At 35.1% G+C, this 18,862-nt stretch overlaps 1 protein-coding gene across 4 annotated transcripts in view; it reads right to left on the bottom strand.

Moving 5' to 3' along the window:
- Positions 1-18,862, bottom strand: part of TBC1D19 (TBC1 domain family member 19) — a 185,444-nt gene that overhangs the window by 19,221 nt on the left and 147,361 nt on the right. For all 4 annotated transcript variants that reach the window (XR_001110602.2, XM_012472433.3, XM_012472432.2 and 1 more), the window contains exons 16-17: positions 4,571-4,603; positions 667-776 (exon numbers count right to left, since the gene is read on the bottom strand). Coding sequence is in view for 3 of the 4 variants with exons in the window: in XM_012472433.3 (XP_012327856.1) it covers positions 667-776; positions 4,571-4,603 (143 nt within the window). In the remaining variant the exon portion in view is untranslated. The remainder of the gene's footprint in view (positions 1-666; positions 777-4,570; positions 4,604-18,862) is intronic.

The raw sequence follows: 18,862 nt of genomic DNA, 5'->3' as shown, positions 1-18,862 counted from the left end.
TATGGGAAGGGAAAAAAAAAGATATGATAAAAGAACAGCCAAAATAAAACAGAGTAAAATGTTCAACTTCTAAATATTCTTTTCCTTGATTCTTATAGTGTAGGCCAAAGGAGCATTTTATTGAATACAAAGAAAATATGTAATTTATACTAATAATTAGCCATATACGAAATTGACAAACAAGTGACAAATCAATGTTTGATTTTCATTAACAAAAATAATGATGATAATTATAACAACAATAGTCATTTATTCACTGAACACCTGCTAGGAGCCAAGCACTGACTACACTGAGTACTTTGTAGACTTTTCTACAGCACTAGAGATAATACATTATTTACTTTATTTAATAGATAAGAAATCAGAAAAGAAGGTAGGCATCTTTGTTAAGAATAATAATACAGACATTCTAAGTTTTTTCTTTTAATATGTAAAAGAAAAAAGTCATTTAAATGTAGTTGACAAGAGTCTTTTTCCTTTTAAATTATTACCAAAATATTTAAATATCAATTTCATCTTCTCTGTCATTTTTCCAATAGAAACACATTGCTTGACATCATAAATTAAAATTTGTTGCTTTAGAATTTGAGAAGACTTTTTCTTAACAGAAAGAAAGAACAGATTATGGTCCAACCTAATTTGATCCAATTTTTCTTATGAACTTACAGAAGGATGAGAAGAGATGGAATGAAGTCTGAAGAAAAAACGCACATACATCTCACGGAATATTTGATACAATTTGGAAGGTTCATGGTACAGAAAACAAAGTGGTGCAACTGAAATAAAAAAATTAATTTATAATACTGCAGAACTACTAAAATTTTGAGATAAATTTGTAAAATATGACATAATAAATCACTATTTTATAGTAATCATACACACCATAGACAAGTTTAAAATCATACTTTTTTTCATTTTGAGAGGAGAACATATGCACATGTAAAGTTCAAAGAGCCACTAAATATTAAAAAGAAAGTATTACAAACTATTATAATCCCAATTTAACAGACGGCTAAGAATGACATTATAGAATTATATAGAAATATGAAACATTCCAAGTAACTTATAAAAACTACATATGTCAAGTCTCTCCTTTTTTAAATTTAAGTATTAAGAAAATAACAATCAGGTAGCTCATTTTTACTTTTGCTCACAAAGGATTCAGGCTATATTTCAAAATTTTCAATTTTGGAAGTCAGGTAAGTAAGATAAATGATTTATAACTTTTAGAATCATGCATGGTCTTCAATTAATTCAATTTGAAAATAAAGATTTTGAGTAATAGCTGTACATTGATCTTTATTGTTATATCCCCACATATATTCATCAACTGAAAACAATCCTTAGGCAGAGAGAATTTATTTCTCTAATGAATGTTGAATTGATTGCACCCAGTTTGTAGCAATTAAGCACAGTTGGGTCAGCTCAACCAGACATCCCACAGTTGAATGTCAGAAAGTCCTAATCTTGGATTGGAGACCTACCTGAGCATGTGATTATTCTACACTGACAAAGGTAGTCATGCTTTCCATCTTTTTAAGCCTCAAGTGTTTTAGGTAGCACAGAGACAAATTTATAATGCAGATACTTACAACTGTGTTACCTAAATATTAATTTTAATAAAAAATGCCTTACAAGGTAATTTCAAACAATGTACATTGTACAAGTAAGAATTTCTGGGGGTCTGTAATCTGTTGGTCATGCTGTGAGGGCAGTAAGCACAAAGCAAGCACGGAAATCAGTAGGGCAGTTTAGCTCTCTTCTTTTTGACAAAATTAAAAGGAAAAATAATAAAATATTTTAAATGCTTTCAAAGACAAAGCTTCAATTTTCTGGGATAAAGGGCAATGCACAGTACTACTATTGAATAAGTCATTAAAAATAAGCATTGTAAGTGAGAAGTTTTATTTTTTCCGAAGAGCAAAAGAGAAATCACTCTTGGGGGTAAATATCTAAATATGTATAAAAGTAAGTACTTTTATATATAAAGAAAAATGTATATACAATATGTAGTATATATAAAATTTTAAAAAGACAGGCATGTCTATTTCAAAACTAATTTTTTAAAATTTATTTTATTATTAAATTGCTACTTATAAAAATAGCCCAAATTAGGATATTACATATATTTACAAATAGTAACTCATGCTCTAATTGCAACAATAACCTAAGAAAAAACAGTGTGGTACAAATATATGTCATTATTATAAATCTAAGATGAAGGTTTGGAATTTATTTACTTTTAAAACATGATGCATTTTTTTCCTCTAATTTTTAGTTGTTATGTGAAAACCTATAATCTGAATCTGAAGATGCTATGGATTCAGTATTCCTAATGAAAATTTCCAGTGAAGAAATGAAAAGAGAATTTTAAAATAAGCACTTTTCTACAAATATATACACTATAAAAGAAATTTACAATTAGTTTTTATTCAAGATAGTACAATTGTTTACATTGAATTCTCTTTTATAGCTATGAAATGGAAAAGCTTTAGTCCACTATAGATTATATGTAAAAAAGATTCTACATGACTTAATTTTTAATTTTAAGCATCTTTCCCTATTTAGTTCTTCCATAAAAATAAATTTAGCTAATTATCTTTTAAACCAATTAAAGACTACACTGTAGGGATTTATTTATGAAACCATAATATACTATACACCTACAATAAAACTTCAGTATTTTGCATAAATAGAAGAGTAGAAGGTATTTTAAATTAGAGAAGAGTTCCTGAGTAAATTTTTAAATAAATTACTATCATTTTGGTTTCCTTTTTAATGACAGCCTATCATTAAAGATCTGCATCAATGTTTAAAAGAGACAAGTATTATAATTTTTAAAAAATATAGTAACTAAAACTGAAGTGGCAAGGTACTAACTAGAGTTCCTTAGGGATGATTTGTGATTATTCTTGTATACTGGTTCTAAATAAGTGGTTGCTGGTAAAGTTTTTGTGGATGCTTAAAATAGTTTCCTAAAATAGTATAAATAAATTCTATATCAAACATTTTGCATCATTGTTAGCAAATGCTTTCCCCTTGGGTGTATAAACTGTAGCCTATTTGAATGACCATAAATATGAATAGGCAGAGGCTGAGTCAATGATATATTTTAAACACCAGAAGATCTTTCTAGAAGATTTACACTTTCATGACATCAAGTATCCTCCAAATCATTAAAGTACAAGTTCTAAAAATGATTTACTTGAAAAATTCTTGCAGTTGGAACTATTAAAGTAGAAAGATAAAAAGGTGAACATTTTTATTATCAGATGTAAAAATTTGTATTATTAATCTTTTTTGGTTTTATATTTTAAATTCCTCAAATTTATAAGAGAAATATGCTGTAAGATCACTATAACATTATGTATTATATTATGAAATTGTGCTTGCCCAAAAGAATAAAACTGAGTATCCTATAATTCAAGCCTGTGACTAACACCAAATATAGTATAAAGTCCCTAGGTACTTTGAATTTTTTTCATTGAATGATAGTTTTATATTATGTCATTCAACATGACCATCTGATGTTGAACACTGAGGTGTTTTTTAATAAAGAAAAGTGTTTATTGCAGATTCTTAGCACAAAGACAAAACATTAATGTATTTCTACCATTAAGGTAGAGTGTAGAAATAAAGGGGACAACAATTTTTAACAAGTTTATATGTAACACTTAAAAATTTAAAAATTAAGTGGCATTAAGATGTAGAGAGATCTTTCTTTTGCTAATCTTCATAAGCTTCTTGCATTCCTCACTTAATGACACACGAGGCCTGGGAGGCACTAAGAGCTCTCAGACCCGCACATGCATCTTCCACGTGCACCTCAGGTGACTGAATGCTCTGATGTAACTGTTGTGCATATCAGTAGCCTGGAGAAATCATGAGCTCAAACTCAGTGTTGTTCCTTCCTTAGGATTCTTTCTCACTTATTTTTTTAAAAACTCTTGTGAGAATTACTTTAGGAATTTAAACAATCTGATTACATACCTATTAGAACTGAATATTAATGTGTATCTCTAGTTTCCATTGGACTAAAAAATGGTAAACCATAGGACCATTTTCACAGTATGTTCTAATTCTAATTTGTCAAGCAATCATCACCTAACCAATTACGGTTTTATTTTTAAAATTTTAAAATTGGACACATAAAAATACTAAACTCAATATTTTATTTTATTTTTAGAGATAGAGTCTCGCTATGTTGACCAGGCTGGTCTTGAACTCCTGGCCTCAAGTGATCTTCCCATCTCAGCTTCCCAAAATGCTGGGATTATAAGCATGAGCCACCACTCCTGGCCTACTAAACTCAACATTTTAAAATGTTCATAATAACCTGTTGGTGATTAGAAATAAAGTGGTGGTGTTTTTAATTTTCTAATATGTAACAAAAACATTAATTTTTAAAAATTAAGCCCCTATGGGAAGCTAGCATGCATTTTACTTTACTTTTTCCTTTATTGTCTTACTACAATAAAACAATTATATTTGTCAGTCATTATTCTTTTTAATTGACAGATAACATTGTATGTTTTTATGGTGTACATCATGTTTTTAAAGCCCAACTTACCATACATTGAAAATCCATGAAAAGGGATAACACCTAAAAAAAAAAAAAAAAAAAGTATTTCTTTTCAATAAGTAGTAGGCCTACTGATTATTAGGTAAGCTTTAAATGATTAAAACTGAAAATATAAAGGTTTTCTAGTTTTTGCTTCAACTTTGTTCATAAATGTCAGAAAGACTTAGTGATAGTAAACAATAAAAAGATATTTTAATAACTTCAGAAAAGCAAACTAGAGATTTTAAAACACATATCCAGTTAACATTCTATTGATAATGTTGAGAAATCAAAGCTTTGAATACATATGTACATATGTGTGTGTGTGTATGTATACGTACACACAAACAGGACAAAAACATAACAAGATACATCACAGAATTAAGTTTAAGAACTAATTATAATGGTCTCAGAAAGCCAAAAGATTATGTCCCTCCTGAAACAACTTCACTGTGTATATTAGAATTGAATATGCTAAAAGATAAGGGAGCTTTTCAGGGCACTTCTTGAAAACATTTGCTTTACAGAAAACACTATGGGTGTTAAGTAAACTAAATGAAAATTAATCATGGGATATGGCTTTAGAAGAAATATTGGCAGAAATATGATACAAATTCAGCATAATCTTTGACAATAATTATACACAAGTAAAGTACACATCGTTTTCAAAGAAATACTCAAAGCCTAACTTGGTGTGCAGAACATCTTGTCATATGTCAAGCGAAAAATTAGAATTTGTACAGCTTAGTTCAAAACAGAAATTTTGTAATATATACTATCATACAGCTAACACTACTAAATCAGGTTGCAAACACGGTACAGAAGAAAGCTGCTAAGTTACTTTTTTGAAAAAACAATATAGAAATGCTTTATTCATGTGACATGTGCAGAGGCAAAAATGTTGTGCTGGCCAGGGCTTTAGAGGTCTTATAGAGTGAGTTCTAATGAATGAGAGTTCAGTCTCAGTTTAAAACACGTCCAGTGATAGCAGGAGCATTAATTCCCAAAGCAACTCATTACAGTTTTGAATGGGTCTAATTTGGAAGGAGCTATTTTCTCACAGTAAGACAAACTCTGGCTCCCTGAAATTTCTATTTATTATTCTTAGTTCTGACCACAAAGGTCACACAGAACAAATCTAATTTATCTTCTATGTGAAAATGTTCAGAAATATTTGAAGACATTGCTCTCTCTCCTGCCCATCACCATCATGATTTCTTGCTCCAAGACTTTATGAGTTTCTTTAATTTTTCCTTCAATGACGTCGTCTTGAACAGCTTCCCTATTTTATTTTCTTCTGAACAAGTTACAGTTCACTGCAGTCCTTAAAGTGAAGTGACTAAAACCTATAATCATTTTCCTCCCTACAGACCCAACAGCTAAGACAGTATACTCAGACAGTTGTTTCTGGACCTCAGTAAAGGGTTATGTTTTTATCTTTATTACATTTCTTCTTTGGTGAAACACTCCAGTTGGAGATAATAATCCTAAATTCTTATTCTGTTAGCTAATGCATTCTCTTTCTCCTGGTTCTACAATACTGAAAAATTTAATAAGTACACTGTGTCCTCATCAAAAGCAATATAAAAATGCTGAACATGACAGGGTGAAGACTAGAATTATCAGTAGACACTCCTTTCATATCGATAGAAATGCATTAATCAGCACCCTACTGTGCTAAGAGCATGGACTGGATGTCAGACAAACTTGGTTGGGTTCATCCAGTTCTGTCACTTAAGAGAGAGAGAGAGAGAGAGAGAGAGAGAGTGTGTGTGTGTGTGTGTGTGTGTGTGTTGTGTCTTTGCATAAGTTTCTTAACTTGTCTAAGCTTTAGTTTCCTAATCTGTAAATCAAAAATAATGCTAGAACTCACATATAACATGTAGCTTAGCCATTAATAAATGAATAGCTTTGGGCTTACACTATTTATTTAAATAGCTTAGGCTATTATTTATTAATAAACAAATGTTGATGTTATAATTTACAAATTAGTTCATACTTCTTTGTTGTTTCTAGAAGCAATTTTATCAACAATAGTATAAGAAGGCCGGGCGAGGTGGCTCACGACTGTAATCCCAGAACTTTGGGAGGCTGAGGCAGGCAGATCAGGAGGTAAGGAGATCAAGACCGTCCTGGCCAACATGGTGAAATCCTGGCTCTACTAAAAATACAACAATTAGCTGGGTGTGGTAGCACGTGACTGTAATCCCAGCTACTTAGGAGGCTGAGGCACAAGAATTGCTTGAACCCAGGAGGTGTAGGTTGCAGTGAGCCGAGATCGAGCCACTGCACTCCAGCCTGGTGACAGAGTGAGACTCTGTTTCAAAAAAAAAAAAAAAAAAAAATGAGAAAAGCCAAATTATTCTGAACTGGTATGCCACGCCAACCATCTCGAGAATTTTGTGCAGCACTGCTTTAAGCTCACAAGTTAAAATTCTCAGGATCAACGTTTTCCCTAGGCTTCTAGCACACAGATTCATGTTCTCCAACTCTTGCTGAATCTTATGTTGCTTATCAATTTTCTTATTCATCTCTATATGATTAGCCACCCCATTTTTTAAAAATTTCCTCACTTTTCAAGTGTTTAACACCTAATTATAGACTTCACTTTTTCCTCACTAGGAGGTTGATGCCACTGACATGAACTCCTTCCTTTGTCTGTTCTTTATATTTCATCTGTTTTCTCACTCACAGTCCAGAGGAGGATGTATCCTTTTTCTTTTTCACCCAACATCTTCACTTGTGCTCTAAATCTTGTTTCCTTAATTTTCACAGTGACTGACAAGCAGCGGTCAGGTTTGCAGCTTGTTTATGTGTGGTCTGTGAGCTAAGAATGACTTTTACATTTTTTAAAGGATTATTTACAGAAACAACAAAGAATAATATGGGACATGGACTGTTTGTGGCCAGCAAAACTTGAAACATTTACCATCTGGCTGGTTACAGGTAAAGTCTGCCCAGCTCTGCTTTGAACTCCTGCCCCATTCACCATGGCTTCCTCCTTGCTGCACATGCATCATTCCACACACATGTGCTGTGTCCTGCTTTGTGCCAGGGACTGTTCTAAGAACTGTATCTGCCATTTTATTAGGGACAAAACAACCATAATAACAATAAGTGAATACATGTCAGATAGTTATAAGTGCTATGAAGAAAAATAGTGGAGGGAAGGAGGACAAGGCCAGGTGAGGGCGGAGGAGCCCTGACGTTGTGGAGGTGAGGATCACCTGAGAAGGGTGACCTGGAAGCCCTAGCTTCATGTGATTGTCATAAACAGGGTTACCTTTACTCAGGACAGCTGGTCTTCAGCTGGATAGTGGTGGCATCTGCTCTTTACTCCTCTAACAAAGCAGAGTAGAGGCAAGGGGTGGGTGTATCTTATCAAAGTAATCAGATCTTTAGTCTTTCCTATTTCACTGCATTCTTTCAGCCAAGGATATTACAAATATCCTTACACGTAATAAGAAGAATAAATAAGAAAGAAGAAGAAAAAATAATAAGGAAAGAAGAAGGAAGAAGAAGGAGAAGAAGTCAGTTTTTTTCCTGGGCCCTACTTTTCTGTCAAACAAATCTCTAATCTCCTTTTCTGAAAGCCAGGCTTAATTGTTTTTTTTTTTTTCCTTTGAAAATTATCTATACTCACTTCCTTTACTCCCTTATTATGTATCCTCAAATGCTTGCAAATTGTTTTCCATCTCTATGGACTTAACTTGTGATTGCTAAATCCAGGGGTTTCCCTTCTTTGTATATCATACTTAATGACCTCAGTCAAGCTTGAGTCTACCGACATTGATGACACTAGGCAGATCAAGATTCTTGTCCCACAGAAACTTTTGCTGCCCAGTTTTTTGTGAGTGCTTGTTTTGTTTTGTTTCTGGCAGTTCTCTCTTCTGCATAACCCTTCGATATAGCTCCAAGACCCTGCACACTTGTTTTTTCTCTCACACTGCCAGCATTCTCATTATTAACCCATAATACCAACTTTAAAAGCCCAGTAACCCCTCAGGCTCCTTCTGGTCTCTATTTCTGTAAATAACTCACCATCTCCCTAGTCATTCAGGGAATAAACCTTTGAGTCATCTTTGCTCTCTTGTTCTCCCTTAGCCCTTACACCTAAATGTGATTATGTACCTCTCCTGTCCCTTTTGGATAATGACCACTTAACTCTTCCATCTTCATTCCTCCTGTGTACCCCATAAGCACAGCTCTAATTCTGCCAAATTGATCACCACCCCTTCAGCCTCTGGGTGCAGGAAAAGGGCTGTAGGCAATGTTGTCCTCTACCTCTGGCCCTGGCCCTGCCCTACTCCTTCAAGATTTTAAACAATAATCTTCCTAGAAGGATCTCCCTGATAGCCTTGATCCCTCACTCCCAAGCAATTCATTAATCAGTCCTCTTGTTTCAGCTGATTTGGCCTGACTGATGCAGGTACTACTGCTTCTTGCTGCACAGTTCTGACTCTACCACTTTCTACCTGTGCACACTTAGGTATGTTACTTAACTTGCTTCCTCATCCAAAGCTGCTTTTAGACTAAGGCAGAAGGGTTTGAGCTGAAGGCCCTACTGTGGCCCTCCTCTGGCTATACCCCTTACCCAGAGCCCATGTTTCTCCCTCCAGACCATATCCCAGGTACCCAAGACTCTGAAATTCTGAGGCCAAAGGCTCCTAAGACAACTTCCAGGACCTACATGTTCTCTTTGGTAGGGAAGATAAGAGAAAAGAAAGTATACACCTCCTGATACAGATGTGTACCTTAGGACAGAGAGGTGGCCAAAGGCTGGCTATTTGTGGAAGCTGTGAACATGTGTCAATGAAGCCTGTCCAAGGTGTGAAGTGGAGCCATAGATGAGAAGCAGGGGGATACCACATGCTACGGATGGGTGAAGAGTCTGAGAACTCTGGATTCAGACCTGGCCTTCCAGATTGTTATCAAAGTATATGTGTCAAGGCAAGTAGAGTAGACTTTATCAGTTTATGAGTCTAATTTATAATTTATAAATATTTTGACTTATGGTAGGTAGGCTTCTCTCTATTTGTACTCCTCCTGCTCTGGGCCCTGAAAAGATTAAAGATAAACTTGCCTTCATCAATAAAGTAGGAACAACACCAATGAGGTGGTGAGGATTAAATATTATAAGATATGTAATATGAATAGCACAATATTTGACAAAAAATCAGTACTTAACAATTGTTGTATTCCTTCTCCTATCTTACTGTCTTTTAATCACTTGTTTTTTTCTCTCCCAGTAGAATAAATCCTTTGAGCATAGAAATTATTTTTTATTTATACATCTCTATCTCCAGAGACCAAGCACAGTGCCCAGAATATAACAGGTACTTGTTAAATGCTTGGAGAACGAATATATGCATCTGCAGGGAGTCTACCTCTGTCATTTCTTAACCTTCTATTTCCTTCCCTACTGCCACGATCTGAATCCTGTCCCTAATAAACTCTTACCTATGGTTCTGCAAGAGCCTCCTAATTGGTATGCCTTTCTCCAAACTCTCAGTTCTCTTAACCAATTTTTAAAATTGGAGAGCTCAAGTTATCTTTCAAAAATACTAATGAGACCATGAAAAAAATCTCTACATCCATTGAGTGTTTTCCTCTATTTATCCATCTACTAAATATTTGCTGAGCTCCTACCTTCATCTAATTAACCAATATTTAAAAACCTACTCTGTAGCCTCTGGAGATATTAAAATGAATATTACATTGTCCCTGTATTTTTAGAGCTCACACTCTAGCCTTGTAATATAGGCTAAGTGTATACACAGCAAAATTTAAGACCTTCGATCTGGCCTTAAACATTCATGATTATGTCCTGCAACCTGAGCTACATCTGCCTCCCCTTTGGCATACTATCCTAACTCCATACACCCTGTGGTATAGTCACACTAGATTATTTATCATCACCAGTATCATTACAGTTTGATAGCTCTGAACTTGATAATTCTCTATCCTATCCAGCCATCAAAACCTTACAAAGGTCAGCTATAACCTCAGACAAACATTTCCTGATCTCTTAATCATAATTAAATGATCATTCTTCTGCATTCTCATGGCACTTTGTTCATATTTCCAACACTATGATTTCACTATGTTTTGTGTTAGAATTAACTGCTTAACAGATTGTTCCAGAGAACAGGAAGTATATTTTATTCATCTGCATATACAACTCATGGTGCCATGTACATAGTTGATGATATATATATATTTGCAGAATGAAGAGATGAGTAAAGGCTGAGTACAGGAGCAGCAAGAGAAGCATTGGTCTCTAGTTAGGAGATCAAAGTTCCATTGTGGGCTTAACACAAACCAGCTGGGTAACCTTAGAAACGTCATCAAACCTCCTGAGCTTCAGTAACCTGCCTGACACACAAGGGGACTAAGATTGCCTCTGATGTATCATCTAACTCTAAAATTAGATGTTAACAATTAAGACTAGAGTAAATGTGGAAAAATTTGTGAGACTTGAAGAAAAAAGTGCCTATAAAGATTTTATAATAGTAAGATTCTTTAACAACTTAAAGGTCCTTTGCCTTCTAGAAACTAAAAAAATTAAAAACCAGATTAGAAGGTCAATATTCCCAATGACACTATAGCCACCAGCTTCAGTTCCAGGGAACATCTAGAAGGAGAGCTCAACAAACATCTTTCTTCTTCAAGTCTTTCTCTATATTCTGTGGTTGAGTCTGTTTTTCTTCTTGTGAGCACCCATCTTTTTTTACTTTCCTCCCCCATCTGCAGTTTCATGTTATTTCCCTTACTAATTATAAACTTTTAGCAAATAATTACAAAGTTTGTCTTTGCTACAGGAAACATGTTGATATGTGAAAGAAAAACTCCAAAAAGTAAGTTAATAAATAGAGACATATTTTGATGCCTTATAAAAGTGTAAGTACATACTATGTTTCTAGATATTAAATCTCAAAGCAGATTGCTAATATATAAAAACCTTACAGTCTTAATTAAAAAACACTTTTGCCTTCCTCTTTTAAGCCACTGCACTGCAGAAATATTTCAACAAGTGGTTAAGGTAGTCAGAAATGAAGACCTTATTATTATTATTATTTTCATTTTATAAAAGTATTTATTAAGGAACTGGTAAGTGTAAGAATACCCTAGTCAGGACAAGGCACTTTCAATAAGGAAGCTTACAATAAATGAATTAGTGAATTACTAAGCAGCAAAAAGGGATGCAAGTATTAAGATGAGTCATGTTTCACGACTTTTACTACATTTCCCCCAACTCCCGAAATCTGTAGCTGCTCTTTACGTAGCTAGGCTACAAGCTATTGAAGAAAGAAGTACATTTCGTACTGTGTATTATCTTCGGCATCCAGCACAGTGTCTTCTACAAGTGACATGCTCAGTAAATGTTGTTATTGATGGAAATTTGAGCATTTATAAACATAACCAAGGCTTATAAATAAAATATTAAAATATAAAATTAAAATATAGGACAGAAGGCTCTTGATAACTCAATGTTGAAAGAATAAAGACTAGTGAAGTCATATAGACATGAATTTGAATCCTGTGTGACTCTGGCCAAGTTACAAACCCTTGCTGAAACCATGTTTTTCATTTCTACAAACAGAGATAAACAAGATCAACTTCATTGGGTGGCATGACAAAGCACAATGGAGTTAATTTATTTAAAGTGTACCAGTGTAGTGTTTAGTACACAGCAGATGCTCAATAACCCATAGCTATTTTATGCTCTCAGAAGGGAAAGTGCCACATTTATGTATAGGCTTAAACCTAAGGAAATCTTTTTTTTTGTCAGTATTAGATAAAGGTATACTTCAGCTTAGCCAAGATTAGCCCAGGCTTAAGGATCCAAAAAAAGGCTACACAGTCTGCTTTGTTGAAGGACAAGTCAGATTCTGGCAAACAAAATCCAGAGGAATAAGAAGCAGTGAAGAATCCATTAACACTGTAGGGTACATACCACTTAGAACATTTCTTTGATCTTAGAGGTTGTCATGTTCTTGGCTAGTTTTTCAAAATCCTTTCCTTTGCCTCTCATCACTTCAGCCTTTTAAGGGTCAAGTTTCATTCAACTGGCTACCACCCAAGAGCGTGTTTCCAACAGACATCAGGATGCTTGGGGCACATCTGGTATCTGGGCTCCGAGTTCTTATACAAGTCTGCTATGAGTAATTATTTTCAGATTCTAGCCTTTCCTTATGCATCTGACGAAAGTCTAAAATGTTAACTGCCTATTCCACTCAATGTGAATAACTTTATAAAGTAATGATTTATAGGCTTTTGACAAAGCTCAGAATGGCAAACATTGTCAACTAAAATAAATCTTGAACTAGATGAGATATAAATAGTAAATGTGACTCAGAAAATACCCCAAATGTTAACATGCTTTCCACTTATTAAATATTTTCTCTTCATTTCCTCATTGTCTCTATTAATACATAGCATTTATTGTTGTACCATAACTTGAACATCTGATTCACTTCAACTTCACCCCACTTGAAAGCACATTATTACTTAGTACAGTTTATTTAATTCATTTGTTGAAATAATTATTTCCTCTGTTTATTCTCATTCCACATGTAGCCGACAGGTCAGTAAGAATAGAGATTAGCACAATGATTAAATTGTTTTCTAGTTATTTCCATTATCTTTCTGAATTAGAATGTCACATTATGGTTTTGTTACTTTATGTTAGTAGTTAAAATTCCACAAAACATTGGAACCTAACCACATTTAAATATCAATCTGAAAATCTTACTTTAAAATTTTAATGAGGTTTTCTATTTATGTCTAAAGTTATATCTCAAATGAATTTTAGGATATGAGATATTTTAAATTTATTTAATATGGATGACAAATCACATTGCTATTTATTAATTTGACACTTGCAAAATTTAAGATGATATAGTTTGATTATTTTTCTTCTAAGAGTCTTATCTAATCTTTGTTGAAAGGGGCTGTCCAATGTACTGTAGGATGTTTATCAGTATCCCTCTCCCCTGGCTGACAACCAAAAATGTCTTCAGACTGGTGTGTGTGTGTGTTGGGAGAGTTGCCCCTGGTTTGAGAATTACTGCTCTAGAGTCCTGAAGCTCCCCTACCCAATATTCACTGGCAATTAATTGTTTTCTTCTGTCACGTAGGAAACAAATGGTATTAACAAATTTATGATGGTTGTTTAACACTTGTAATTAAGTCAGATAAATGTGTATTTTTCCTACAAATCTGGTTTCCTTGCTTGTATTCTTATTCCTCTGTATTCTATGTTCATTCTGTTACTCATTCCCTCACTTATTCAATAATATTTACTGACCACAGACTTTAACGCCATGAATGATTCTAGGTGCTAGATATGTTGGTCACCAAAACTAGTAAGGTCCTTGTTCTCTTGGAGCTTACATTCTAGTGACATTTTTATTCTACACAGTAGAAAGGATGATCATTTAGAAATATTAATCGGAGCTGGGCATGGTGGTTCACACTTGTAATTCCAGAAATTTAGGAAGCTGAGAAAGGCAGATTGCTAGAGCCCAGGTATTCGAGACCAGCCTGGCAACGTGGTAAAATGCTGTCTACACAAAAAATACAAAAAGAATCAGCCAAACATTGTGGTGTGTGCCTGTAGTTCCAGCTACTTCTGAGGTCTGGCTAAGCCTTGAAGGAGTGCCCCAATACCCAGTCAATCTGCAAAGACTGGGAGAGTGTTTTTAATTTTTGGTTCTAGATGTTTGATAAAATTTCTGTCAAATCACTAGCTAACTGTTACTCTAGTAGAATAAAGACTTCAGTAAGCATACAGGACACAAAATACAATCTTCATAAAAATAATTTAGAAAAGTCACTAAACAAACACCTAGAACCCACAACAAGCAACAACAATGAATTCTTGGGGAGGGAGACAGGAAGACTCTCATTTCCAGTGATACCACAGTCTAATATTCAAAATATTCCATTTTCAAAAATAAAAAAAATTACTAGTGTATGAAGAAATAAGAAAGTATAACCTATTCACAGGAAGAAAAGTTAATAAAAACTCCCTGAGGAAGCCCAGACATTGGACTTACTAGACAGGACTTTAAATCAACTATCTCCCTAACTGACCTAGCTCCATCTACCTCTTGTACCTCACCTTGTATCAGTCTATGCTTTGCTCACGATTTCCAGTCACAGTGGCCATCTTGGTGAGCTTCAGATCATCAAGTTTATTCCTGCCTTCAGACATGCTGTGTACTCTCTTCTGGAACATTCTATTTATTTGCATAGCTTATTCCATATAGTCTGTCTCTGTTCATATTCCACCTCCTCAGAGGCACCTTTCCTGACTACTTAATCTAAAATGGCTATGCCCATCCCAACTTCCTACAAGGCTAGATAAATATTTGAATAAAGACAATTTATATGTGTTGAATAACAACAAAAAATATAAAAAGCTTATGAAATTCTTGTGAGAAGTCTCCTTCCGTTCAGAAATTTTGCTCACTAGCTATTTAGTGACTCTACTAGAGGAAACCTGTCCACTGGTGATGCTTCAAATGAAGTGAAAAAGCAAAATGTCTGATGCCACCATCGCCTGCCATTTCATCCCAGGGAAAATAATCACAGGCATGTTGGGGATAGTGGTGAGAAAACCTCTGCACCCTCCCCCTCCACCACCCATAATCACTGACCTGGTGAGGGACTGAAAGTGTCTCGGAAAGCTGCAGGCTAACCTCTACATGTAGTCCCCGAGACCAAGAAAGCCGGGCCAGTTTTGGTGGCAGTAGTGATAGAGGTGTCCTTAAGATTTCAAAATAATACTATCTTTGGCATAAGTTCAAAACAGGATGGGTAATATAAAAATGCTGCTAAGTATTGCCTTAATAAAAAAAAAGAGGGACAGAAGATTGACTGGTCTTTGTCTCTTCTTGTTCAGCAACTTCTGAATCATTGCCCAGAGAAAAAGAGTCCTCCTTGATTCTAGCAAGTTCTAAAACAACCTGAGAGGAGAAATGATTCTGTAGAATTAAGTTTATGAACAGCTGTGTGCTTATCTCATTAAGGATTAAACAGTTTTCATTCTGGATGAAAATCTTTCTAGAACCTATTATATACATCCTTTACTTTTTCATTATATTAACTACTTTTCTTTCTTCCCAAATACACTATAATGAGCTCAGCAACATCTTCCGTGGCAGTAGGGCATCCTGATAAGAATGTTGCTTCTGAAGCCAGACAGTTTGGATTCAAAGCCTGGCTTTGTCACTCATCTGCTGGGCAGGTTAACATTCTATGCCTCAGTTTCTTTATCTGTAAATAGGGATAATATTAGTACCTTCCTCATAGGTTCTTGTAAGGACTAAATGAATTAATACATGTCATATACTTAACACACTGCCTGGGATATACTACTGCTTGGAAAATGTTTGCTGCTGCTGCTACAAGTACTGTTACAATTATCACTACAGTAAGATTTTTTTTTTTTTGGTGTCTTGAGCTCATTATAAAGATGTTAAATTATAATATGCTGCAATCTAGTGATACCTTCTTAAAGGACACAGCATTACTGTCTTTTACATAAAATGGTCCCAGACTGATTTGCCAGAGTGGTCTAATATGCTGTTTTATAGCTCTTGTATTTTCCTTTGTGAAGTCCTCTTTTTACTTCTCACTGTTGTTGGTCATTTTTCATATCTATATCAGCCTCTTTCCATGCTTCTGTTTTTGCAGGCAGCATAAAAAAGAGTTAATCAATTTGTTAGACATATGTGCTAAGTAAATGCTAATATATTCTAAACTAAGTTGAAAAACTCTTATGGATGGAGAGAAGGAACTTGAGTCCACGGACATCTATTTGGGCTATTCATCTCTTTAGGCTATTTTATTTGTTCTCATTTCTTGCTTCTTAGATAAATATAAAAAGTTACTATAAAAGTAAGTTTCGGGGTAATAGATATAACAATGGTAATACATAAAATTAAAATTAACAAACCTCTAATTGAGTTCAAATAAATATTCATTACAGTCCTATTACATGCTAGATACTGAAGGAACAAAAATGAATGATGTAGTTCTGAACTACAAGAAGCTTGCAATTAAGAGGAGGAGATAAGGTATAAACAAATAATATCAAGATAATATAGCTAGGGATACCAAAGATTTTAGGCCAGGTACTAAGGGAGTCTAGAGGAAGGGCCCTTAGCCTAACCTGGGGATTCAGGGAAAGCTTCCTGAAAGAGGATCATGCCTGAACTGAGCTTGATGACAGCCAGGTGAAGAAAGGTTAGATGGGCTATTCTAAGCATGGGAACATGAGAAGTGATGAGACAGGAAGCAGCACAGTGCTTTCGTGAGAGTATGTAGCTGTGGGTATAAATGATACATGGTTTGATATTGCTGTGATTCCAAAATGAGATGGGAAATGGTGAGAAATGAAGCTAGGAGGTAGACTGTGCAGGGATCAGACTCAACGGGTCCTCATATGTCATGTTGAGAAGCTTGAATATTACTTTTTAAGAGATGGGAAGCCATTAAGAACACTTGAGAAAAGTAGCAATTTGCAGATTTTCACTTTAGATGTAAAACTTAGTAAGCATTGTAAAAGACAACAAAATTAAAAAGATTGTGGGAAGAGGGACCAGTTAGGTGGTTGTTGCAATTAACAAGCTAGAGATAGCAAGAACTGAAAGGAGACAAGGCAGTAGTGATGGTGTGGAAGAGAGGGTCCCAAATGTATTTGGAAGATAAAATTAGAAGGCCCTGGTGACTTAATTAGATGAGGTGGGGACAAGGTGGAGAGAAATCTAGGATGACCCTGAGTTACTGGAAAGATGATAATTCAATTAACTGAGAAAGAAATAGGTGGGTTTTGGATTTTGTTTTTTAATTTAGTTTCATTTTTTTTCTTTTTTTTTTTTTTTTTTCCGGTTAATTTCTCTTTAATTTTTATTTTTTTATTTTTTTATTTTATTTTATTTTTTTTATTGCATTTTAGGTTTTGGGGTACATGTGAAAAACATGCAAGGTTGTTGCTTAGGTGCATACGTGGCAGTGTGATTTGCTGCCTTCCTCCCCTTCACCCATATCTGGCATTTCTCCCCATGCTATCCCTCCCCAATTCCCCACCCCCCCGCTGTCCCCCCCACTCCCCCACAACAGACCCCCATGTATAGTGCTCCCCTCCCTGTGTCCATGTGTTCTCCTTGTTCAACACCCGCCTATGAGTGAGAACATGTGGTGTTTGATTTTGTGTTCTTGTGTCAGTTTGCTGAGAATGACGGTTTCCAGGTTCATCCATGTCCCTACAAAGGACGCGAACTCCTCGTTTTTAATGGCTGCATAATATTCCATGGTGTATATGTGCCACATTTTTCCTGTCCAGTCTATCATCGATGGGCATTTGGGCTGGTTCCAGGTCTTTGCTATTGTAAACTGTGCTGCAATGAACATTCGTGTGCATGTGTCCTTATAGTAGAACGATTTATAATCCTTTGGATATATGCCCAGTAATGGGATTGCTGGGTCAAATGGAATTTCTATTTCTAGGTCCTTGAGGAATCGCCACACTGTTTTCCACAATGGTTGAACTAATTTACACTCCCACCAACAGTGTAAAAGTGTTCCTATTTCTCCACATCCTCTCCAGCATCTGTTGTCTCCAGATTTTTTAATGATTGCCATTCTAACTGGTGTGAGATGGTATCTCAATGTAGTTTTGATTTGCATTTCTCTAATGGCCAGTGATGATGAGCATTTTTTCATATGCTTGTTGGCCTCATGTATGTCTTCTTTTGTAAAGTATCTGTTCATGTCCTTCGCCCACTTTTGAATGGGCTTGTTTGTTTTTTTCTTGTAAATCTTTTTTAGCTCATTGTAAATTCTGGATATCAGCCCTTTGTCAGATGGGTAGGCTGCAAAAATTTTTTCCCATTCTGTTGGTTGCCGATTCACTCTATTGACTGTTTCTTTTGCTGTGCAGAAGCTGTGGAGTTTGATTAGGTCCCATTTGTCTATTTTGGCTTTTGTTGCCAATGCTTTTGGTGTTTTGGTCATGAAGTCCTTGCCTACGCCTATGTCCTGAATGGTTTTGCCTAGGTTTCCTTCTAGTGTTTTTATGGTGTTAGGTCTTATGTTTAAGTCTTTAATCCATCTGGAGTCAATTTTAGTGTAAGGTGTCAGGAAGGGGTCCAGTTTCTGCTTTCTGCATATGGCTAGCCAGTTTTCCCAACACCACTTATTGAACAGGGAATCCTTTCCCCATTGCTTGTTTTTATCAGGTTTGTCAAAGATCAGGTGGTTGTAGATATGTTGTGTTGCCTCCGACGCCTC

Source organism: Aotus nancymaae, unplaced genomic scaffold, assembly GCF_030222135.1.
Source record: "Aotus nancymaae isolate 86718 unplaced genomic scaffold, 86718_ANA_hifiasm-v0.15.2.pri h1tg000006l, whole genome shotgun sequence".
NCBI classification, from domain to species: domain Eukaryota; kingdom Metazoa; phylum Chordata; class Mammalia; order Primates; family Aotidae; genus Aotus; species Aotus nancymaae.
The sequence above is the reverse complement of the archived record's forward strand: the minus strand, read 5'-3'. Positions and strand labels throughout refer to the sequence as shown.